Here is a 9,567-nt window from a genome sequence, read left to right as displayed (position 1 = left end):
GAGGCAGGGAGACAAACTGGGAACTTGAAATCTTATTAAAAATGAATGTTGAAAGAAAACACGTTTAAGGTAATTAGGTAATTAATTAGGTAATTTAGGTGATTAAATGGCCTGCCCAAAGTCACCTGGCTAGGAAGTGTCTGGGGTCTGATCTGAAATTTGGTCCTCCTGATTCCAGGGCTGGTGTCTATCCCCTGCTCCATACTCGTGAGAATACTGATTAATTTTGCTTCTCTTTCCCCTTGCACACACCCAGCACACACCCCCTCTCCCATCCCCATTCCAAATACTACGTACAAGAATAGAAATCAGAGCCAGGTTTCTGTACAGAGTTTATTTACAGGTTGGAGAAGATGCCTGGGGTCTCCATTTCAAGGGAAAGGGGTACTTAGTGCATTCTGGGGGGGGATGACAGGGATCACTATGATCTCTTGCCTAACTCGCTAGCTGCTTGGCTTGGGCGCGTTCCCTTGTCTGGTCCCCAAGAATCAGTTGGGGAACAAGCTCATCTACCTGAGCCCCGGGGGGGCTGCTGCTTTTCAGCCATGGGCAGTTCTCCGGGGGGGACCAGAAGAAGGGTCCCCAGAAGTCTGCTTCCTGGTGCACCACTGCCCAAATCATTGCACTAATTAGCAAATGCAGTAAGGGGAAAGCTTGGAAGGAAGCCCCACCTGTCAAGTGTCCTGCCCCTTATGTAGTGGTCAGGGAGAGCCCCATGCCAGGCTATGGCTCCTCGGAGAGATATGACCTCGCTTAGGAAGCCAGGGGCGGTTCCTGATTCGAGGAGTCTCCCAAAGGCCCCCACCCAAACCAAATGGCAATAAGGGGCCATGAAGACCAGGAGAGGGAAGACTTGTGATTCATGGAGGATTCCCAGTTGTCACATAAGCCTAGACAGGTCGAGTCTAACAGAATAAACGAATCTAAGAATCAGGAGGACGTGGGTGGGTACACACGCTGATGTGCCATCAGGACCTAGGAGCCCACTCTTTTCTCTAAGTCTCAGTTTTCTCATCTGTGAAATGGCCAGAGTATTCACGCTTCCTATCTCACAGGATTGCCAAGGGGGCCAAATAGGAAGACATAAGTGAGAGGATTTTGTAATGCTAATGTGATATATAAATGGAACCTCGTGGGATCACGAATTTTGATCTGGAAGGAATATCAGAAACTAACTAATCCAGTCTTTCCATTTTATACTTAGTGATACTGAGGCCCATGGAGGGGAAGGGAATAGGCCCAATGTCATCCAGCAGCAGAGATGAGCTTTAAGCTGGTGCAGTGGATAGAGTGCTGGGCCTGGAGGCAGCAGGGCCTGAGTTCCAATCCAGCCTCAGATATTTCCCAGCTTCCCAGTACTTCACCCTTCCTTCCTTAGTTTCCTCATCTGTAAAATGATCTGGAAAAGGGAATGGCAAATATTTCCAAGAAAATCCCAAAAAGGGGTCTGAAAACTACTTAATGACGACCCCTGAATCCAAAGATTGGGATCTTATCGAAGCTAATATTAGACCAAATGAGGTACTGGTTGCTAGGTGAAGGAAGTGATGGAACAGACAGGGATGTCACGCTTGCCAGCCTGGTATTTTTGAGAAGAATTAATCGCTGGCGAAGGATTCAAATGCCTGTGTCTTTGCAGTCATTCCCCAGGGGCAGAGCCCAGACCTGGATATCTGGGGTACCAGTGCCCAACCAAGCTGTTTCTGCCATCTAGAGGATGGTATGGGGCTGAGCTCTGTGGGCATCTAGGGTACCAGTGCCAAACATGAACTATCTCTGCCATCTACAGGATGGAAAAGGGCTGAACTCTACTGTGGGCACCTGGGGTACCAGTGTCTAACACAAGCTGTTCCTGCCACCTAGGGGATGGTATGGGAGCTGAGCTCTGTGGGCATCTTGGGTACCAGTGCCTAATATAAGCTATTCCTGCCACTAGGGCATGGTACAAGGGCTGAGCTCTACTGTGGGCACCTGGGGTACCAGTGCCCAACATGAGTTGTTCCTGCCATTTAGGGCAAGTAGCTCTTCTCTGGGCCTCAGCTTTTCCCTCTATCTCAAAAATCCTCCCTCCCCACACCTTTAGATACTCCATGTCCAAAAATACCTCTCATTTTGGGCAGCCTAGATTTAATTTCTCTGGTAGTTTGGGCATTCTGTGGGAACCTTAGAGTCTGTATTTCTACTCTGCTGCAGGCAGGATCTGAGGGGCACAAGCACGGGTCGGAGCTTAGCCATTCCGGGCTTCCCAGTAAAAATACCCTTTCTAACCCGCTGGGAAAGCTGAGGCCGGAGCCGGCTGTGGATTCAGGGGAGGCTTCTCTGCGCAATCCCTTATCTGGCATCTCTGGCTAAGCCCCAGGCAGGGGCCCAGCGCCTTCTCCTTCGGCCTTGTCCAGCCACCACAGGCCCGGCCGGAGCCACTCAGCAGAACTGAAAGAGACAAAATGTGCCATTGTGGCGCTCCTGGGGCCGGTCAGGACGCTCTGTCCTCACAGTCCCAAGTCACATCTTGCCTCTGACACTCAGCTAGGGTCCTGTCCCCGGGCAGGCACTGGAACTCCGTCTGCCTCCACTACAAAGCGGACATCCTCCTCCCAGGATCGTTGTGAGGATCAGAGGAAGCTTTTATGAGGTATATCTAGTACACCAACCTGCCTTCCTCCCCCTTCCTTTCTTCATCCCTCCTCCTATGCTTTCTTGCTTTTTTCATCCCTCCTTTCTTCCTTCTGATGTGATACTGGTCTGAATAAAATGGAACGGGAAGCGTCTTTCCTAACTGTCCAGTCTCAGTTTTCTCATCCATCAAATGGGACATGACTTAATGGAATCAATTGGGGGAAAAAAATCAATCTATGGCAATAGGACGGAGCTACCTTTCCCCTGAGTCCGGGGGTCTCACAGGGGACCCTTGAAGAGAAAGGCTTCCCGCCAGGACCCTCTCCCTGTGGCTCTGCAGGGATGGAAGCTTCCAAAGTACCAGCAGAGAGCTTGGGATGGGGGACGCTCTGCGGCCTGTGTGGCCAAGCTAATAAAGGGACCGGGGTTCCTTCAGAGCCTCCCTGGCGGGTCAATGGGAGGCCCAGAGAAGTCAGGAACCTAAAGCCCTTGGTGCTCTTGAGCCGGAGAGAGGAAAGGAAGATGGAAGGAGGACAACATGGGGGCAACCCCAGATGGGAGCCAGCTTCGAACCCTAGCTTTGCTGTTCCCTCTTTGGGCAGCAACATCCTCCTCTGCAAGGGAGAGGAGTCGGAGCATCTCTGAAGTTCCCTAACTCCAAATCCTGGGACCCCACGAGATGTGAATCGGGCCCAGTGCACGCGGGCCCCACAGCCTGACTGGGAAAGGCCATCGGCCGCCTCGGGGGGCTATGGAAGCAAAAGAAGTACAGACCTTCCAGCGGTTGCCGCATTCGTTGCATAAGACAAAAGTGGTCATAGGCTCATCAGCACTTCGTGTCTGCACCTGAGAAAGCAGAGTCATGGAGTCACTCCCCTGCTCTAGAATCTCCCATGACTCCTGCTTCCTGCTGGAACCACTCGCTTCCTTCCCTACACAGACCTCTCCCACCAGCCTCACCACTTGAACTTCCCACCAAGGCCCCATCACTGCAGGAGCCACCTCCACCCTTTCAGTCCTGTGCCTTACACATAGAGGAAGTTATTAAATGTCCGCTGAATTAAATGGAAAGATAGAAAACAGTTCTTTTATTTTTCTGACCTTAGGACCTTTCCTGATGCTTTTGCCCTCACCTGCAATGCCCTCTCCCTTCCTTTCCACCAGTTCTGGGTTTTATATCCTTCGATGGACGTGAAGATGTTGGTTCCAGTCTTGACTCCGCAATTTACTTACTGTGAGGCCTTAGGCAAATCACTTAACCTCTATGAGGCTCAGTTAATTGTCTGTAAAATGGGTATAATAATACTTGCACTACTTACTTCACAGGGTTTTTGTGAAGAAAGTTTGTAAAGTGTAAAGCACTATCAAACTGTGATCTTTGACATATGTTTAAAACAAATTTTTCCAAGAAGTTTTTTTATCAGGACCCTCTGATCTGTATTGTATGGGCTAAAGGCCCTTGAGCCCTGACATCCTGGGCTCTAAGCTGTAGAGAACTACAAGAACTACCCATACTTTACACTGTTTCCTCCCAGCTCTGACCTCCCGGGTTCTAAGGGCCCTCCCAGCTCTGACATCCTGGGTTCTAAGGGCCCTCCCAGCTCTGACCTCCTGGGTTCTAAGGGCCCTCCCAGCTCTGACCTCCTGGGTTCTAAGGGTCTTCCCAGCTCTGACCTCCTGGGTTCTAAGGGTCCTCCCAGCTCTGACGTCCCGGGTTCTAAGGGCCCTCCCAGCTCTGACATCCTGGGTTCTAAGGGCCCTCCCATCCTGGGTACTAAGGCCCTCCCAGCTCTGACCTCCCGGGTTCTAAGCCCCCCCCCCCCCCAGCTCTGACCTCCTGGGTTCTAAGGGCCCTCCCAGCTCTGACCTCCTGGGTTCTAAGAGCCCTCCCAGCTCTGACATCCTGGGTTCTAAGGGCCCTCCCAGCTCTGACATCCCATGTTCTAAGGGCCCTCCCAGCTCTGACCTCCTGGGTTCTAAGGGCCCTCCCAGCTCTGACCTCCCGGGTTCTAAGGCCCTCCCAGCTCTGACCCCCTGGATTCTAAGCCTCCTTGTTGCTTTGACAATCTGTAACAATAATTGGTCTCCATGTCTTATTTCCAATTTTCCCTTGTCCATCCCTGTAGGAAAACAAGTGCCATCTGGTCAGTATGGAGATGCCCTGCACTCACTATAAAACAATGGGACCCTATTCCAGAAGTCCCAAGAAAACCTCTCCCTTCCTCACAGCTGCCCCTCTGACCCCCACAGAATGTCACTAAGCCATCTCATCCTCTCCCTGTGCCCGCAGTCCCAGAGCCCCGGTGGACTGTGCCCTTCCCCTCCCCCATTCCTTGTCTCCCAGATCTGTACAGTCCCTCTCTAGTCTAGGACAGTGAGATTCCTCCTAGTCTCTGCCTGCAGCCTCCACCCTCTGGTTCCCACCTGATTGTAAGTACAATTCTTCTTTTTACACTTGCTGCACTGGAAAAGATCGGTCGTGGTGCCCCCGGTCTTGGCCATCTGGTGCTCTCGAATGGCTTCCAGCGTCATGGCGTTCCTTAGCTCCTTCAGCTCATCACTCGCCATTTCCTGGGTGAACCAATCAAGAACACTCCAAGATGTCTGAAGAGATGCTATTTCCTATACTGCAGGGACACCGTCACCGGACGGCTCGGGCTGGGAATAAGCTGGAGCTAACAATCTCAGACCAGAGTCGGCCAAAAAGCCCTGCTTCTGCCACGGAGTGGCCGGGTGCCTGTGGCAGGGCCATGTCCTGGAGGCCCTCACGGTGCCCTTGCTGCAGACAGATTCTGGGTGCCTTCCTCGTCCCAGTCAGAGATCTCTACAGAGATCTCTCCCTCCCAGGTCACACCACGGCAGGACCAAGGGCCCGCAGCTCGGTTTTGTAAAAGGACACCATAGAGTGCCATAGATCCTCACAGGAGATGATCATGAAAGGGACCAACATCATTAGGGGTACAGGATTCTATTCTGCATCAGTGAAATTCTGGTACTGTCTCGGTATTCTGGTAGCACACGGGGGAGGTTGGGTAGCTTCCCACACTGAGCCTGCCTAACCCCGACCCAGGGCTCAAGAAAGATGCCAGCTTCAGAAACGGCTCCCTCACCTCGGCCGTCATCCTGGCAATGAGGCTGGTGGAAATGGCCCCACAGAGCACGTTCCGCCGCAAGCTGGGGTTCCTGGGGTCCTTGAGGTTACTGATTCGGCTGCGAACCCGGTTCCGATACTTCATGTCTGTGCCCTTCAGTTCTTGATATATATGTGACATTGTCAAGGAGTCACACCCGAGATAGCGGCGAGGAAGTCTCTCTGCCCTCCCACCCACGGCCCGGCGTCTAATGCAAATATATTTGGAGGCCAGGGAGTCCCGATGCTTCTCCTGGGTGACTCTGGCCTGGCGCTCTCACACCTCTCCGTGTTATTTTACAGATGGGGAAACTGAGACAAACAGGGATTGTTTTTGTTTTTTAGAGAGGAGTCTGGTGTCTCAGAGTGCAGGACTTGGAGTCAGGAGAATGGGGGCCAAGTTTCATGCCTGCCACTTACTGGATGTTGTGACTAGGGGGTGATGTGGTCGCTCCCCCCCCACCAGCTGCCATACGTGGCAGCCTGCACGGATCCCTGCTTTAGATCCAGTGTCTAATTGGATCTAAATTAGTCCAATCTCCTCCATTTATCAATGAGGCCCAAAGGAGCAGAAGCAGGACTCAGAACTGGGTTCTTTGCCTCTGCCACTGCCCCACTGAACCTCACTGCCTCCGAGGGTTGTGAGCTCCTTAGAAATCAGAGTCTCACCCCCCCATTTGACAGATAAGGAATCTAACCTCAGCTTACTCAGGGTCATCCAGGACCCAAGTTCAAATCTCCATTTTCCGCAGGCTATTTTGGGTAAATAACTTCCTCTTTCCCAGTCTGTTTCCTCATCTGTACCAGGAGGGAGTCAGACTACATAAGTGATGTCACACCCAAATAGAAAGGGAGGGTCACTAAATGGTACAGAGGGATCCCAGCTGGCTGCACGGTGACTCAAAAAACCACTTGTTAACATTATCTATGTTCTATTGTATTTTTTTTATTGTTAAATATCACTAGATTACATTTTTAATCTGCTTCAGAACACTTTTGGACAAGATGACCTTAAAGGTTCCTTCAAGCTCTAAAGAAATCTATGATCCTAATTATTCCAGCTCAGCTTCGTTCCCAAGACTGCTGGGAGGCAAACAAAGCTGGACTGTTAGATTACTCTTCTATGAAAGGAAAGGGTCAAGAACTTCACAGGATGAATGGGGGCAGATGGGGGGCGAGCTGGAGGCAGAAAGGAGAAAATCTGGGGCTGAAAATAAAATAAAATCGAGTGTTAGAAAATCTATCCATAGTAACCTTGGGGGGGTGGTGGACCTCAGAGTCTACTCTTGTGAGAAACAAAACAGCTCTGAGCAATTAGGTAATGCAGTGAAGGAAGCCCTGGGCTTCAAATCCATAATCTCAGACATTTACTAGCTGTGTGATCCAGGGCAAATCACTTAACCTTATTTGCCTCAATTTCCCCATGTGTTAAATGAGCTGGAGAAGGGAATGGCGAACCACTCCAGTATCTCTGCCAAGAAAATTTTAAATGGGATAACAAAGAGCGGGATATGACTAAAACAGCTGATCAATTAACATAGACTTCAGTCACCTGAACCCAGATCAACGTGGGTTTCGCCATCTTACCCAGCGCCTCTGGGAAGATACCGGAGAAGGAGGGGCTGGGGGCCGGGGTGGGGAGGGAGGATGGGAAACTGAGATAATGAATGAAAATGATTATGAAATCCTTCCAGCTATTGTTTGAAGCCCAGCTGGGGGAGGAGGCCAAGAGACAAAAGCAAAGGAACTGCTGACCCTCTGCTAACCAAGATGAAGCTTGTGATAACTCAGGGATGGAAAGCATTGTGCTGGTAGGAAGTGGGCTCTGAATGGGGCTCACAGTCTAGGATCCATCTGGCAGTAATTAAATGGAGAAAACAATGAGTATCAACCCAGGAAAGGCTTGGAGCCAGGCTCGGTCCTCAGTGACATTTTGGAGCAGCTAGGCCCATCTTCTGTGCCCCTTCTGGGCACCCCTCGGCTCCCCTCCCCCTGAGACTTGGGCCCCCCGCCTTCTTCTCTCTCCTTTCCAGATTTCAGGGGCAGGGTTCTGATATCAGTCATGGATGCCATGATGTACATTTAATCCTTTATGTTCCTTATATCATAAATATTCTGAGCCTTACGCCTGAATGTAGAATGAAAGGTCTGGTCACTTGCCAAAGGAACTTTAGGTATCATAGACACATAGAATGTTCAGACCAGAAGGAATCATTGACTAGAGAATATCAGAACATAAAAGAGTTGGAAGGGGGCTTAGAGGGGGCTTAGAACCTAGGAGGTCAGAGCTGGGAGGGTCCTTAGAACCTAGGAGGTCAGAGCTGGAAGGGCCCTTAGAACCTAGGAGGTCAGAGCTGGGAGGGCCCTTAGAACCCAGGAGGTCAGAGCTGGGAGGGTCCTTAGAACCTAGGAGGTCAGAGCTGGGAGGGCCCTTAGAACCCAGGAGGTCAGAGCTGGGAGGGTCCTTAGAACCCAGGAGGTCAGAGCTGGGAGGGCCCTTAGAACCTAGGAGGTCAGAGCTGGGAGGGTCCTTAGAACCCAGGAGGTCAGAGCTGGGAGGGTCCTTAGAACCCAGGAGGTCAGAGGTGGGAGGGCCCTTAGAACCCAGGAGGTCAGAGCTGGGAGGGTCCTTAGAACCCGGGATGTCAGGGCTGGGAGGGTCCTTAGAACCCGGGATGTCAGGGCTGGGAGGGTCCTTAGAATCCAGGAGGTCAGAGCTGGGAGGGTCCTTAGAACCCGGGATGTCAGGGCTGGGAGGGTCCTTAGAACCCGGGAGGTCAGAGCTGGGAAGGCCCTTAGAAGATGGAACATCAGAACCAAAGGTTCCTTATTATTATCTGATCCATTCCTCTCATCACACAGTGGAGGAAGCCAACATGAGAGATCAGGGTGGGTCCAGAGCTTACAAGATCACAGACCTCCTGCTGAAGGGACACCTCATTCACCCCTCTGATTTTACAGAACCCTGCAAGGTGAGGGACTTGCCCACAGTCGCACGAGCAATAAGGGGCTGAGCTGGGTTAGAACTCTGCTGTGTTCTTCTCTGCACCATGTTGCATCAAGGGGGACAGGGAAGGGCAGGAGGTTCCTTCCTGAATGAGGGCCCTTCCTATGTGCTGTGCACACGGTGGCCTTGTCCGGCATTTCCAGAAGAGATTACGGGTCATCTGTCCTTGGGGACAGGGACAAGTGGGGGATTCCAAGAAGTCTGCTCCTTGTCTGGCAGGAAGGAAAGGGGAAGAGCTAAGAGGAGCTGAGCAAGAGTGGGAAACAGGTTGCAGAGTCAGGAAATCCTTCCCTTCTCAGACTCTCCAATGCAGGGAGTGATGTGGGCATTCAAGCACATCTTAACATCCTCATGTCATCCCTTCTCCATGCTCTGGAGAGGAAGGACATACATAATGGAGAACACTGTTCCCAAGAAGCTATGACAACCCTTGGCTGTCCCTCCCTGCCACGCCTCTGAGTGACCCAGACCCAGGACTGCTTTGTCCCAGCGAGGTGACATCCGTGTTGGAGCACAGGGCAGGAACAGCGCCTTAGTATGTGAGAGCCCCTGGGTGAGTCACGGCCCCATGCTCTGTTCCCTCATCTATACTTCTTTGCCAAGAGGTCTCTTACAGCCCTAGATCTGTAATAATAATGATGATGATCATGGCAGTTCAATTATAAGAGGTATATAGCAATTACTGCATGCCAGACACTGTGCTAAGGGCTTTTGAATGATTGTCACTTGAATAATAATGATGATCATATTTACAATTATTATCTCACTTGATCCTCACGACAACTTGGGAAGCGGGTGCTATTATTATCCTCTT

At 51.3% G+C, this 9,567-nt stretch overlaps 1 protein-coding gene across 1 annotated transcript in view; it reads right to left on the bottom strand.

Moving 5' to 3' along the window:
* Positions 1 to 319: 319 nt before the first annotated feature.
* TCEA3 (transcription elongation factor A3) overlaps positions 320 to 9,567 on the bottom strand; it is a 32,529-nt gene continuing 23,281 nt past the window's right edge. Inside the window, exons 8-11 of the mRNA XM_074305887.1 lie at positions 5,727 to 5,881; positions 5,041 to 5,187; positions 3,391 to 3,462; positions 320 to 2,430 (exon numbers count right to left, since the gene is read on the bottom strand). Coding sequence (XP_074161988.1) covers positions 2,422 to 2,430; positions 3,391 to 3,462; positions 5,041 to 5,187; positions 5,727 to 5,881 — 383 coding nt within the window. The 3' untranslated portion in view covers positions 320 to 2,421. The remainder of the gene's footprint in view (positions 2,431 to 3,390; positions 3,463 to 5,040; positions 5,188 to 5,726; positions 5,882 to 9,567) is intronic.

The sequence above is a fragment of the Sminthopsis crassicaudata genome, chromosome 3 (genome assembly GCF_048593235.1).
Source record: "Sminthopsis crassicaudata isolate SCR6 chromosome 3, ASM4859323v1, whole genome shotgun sequence".
NCBI lineage: Eukaryota > Metazoa > Chordata > Mammalia > Dasyuromorphia > Dasyuridae > Sminthopsis > Sminthopsis crassicaudata.
Note: the sequence above shows the minus strand (reverse complement) of the source record. Positions and strands in the feature narration are given on the sequence as shown.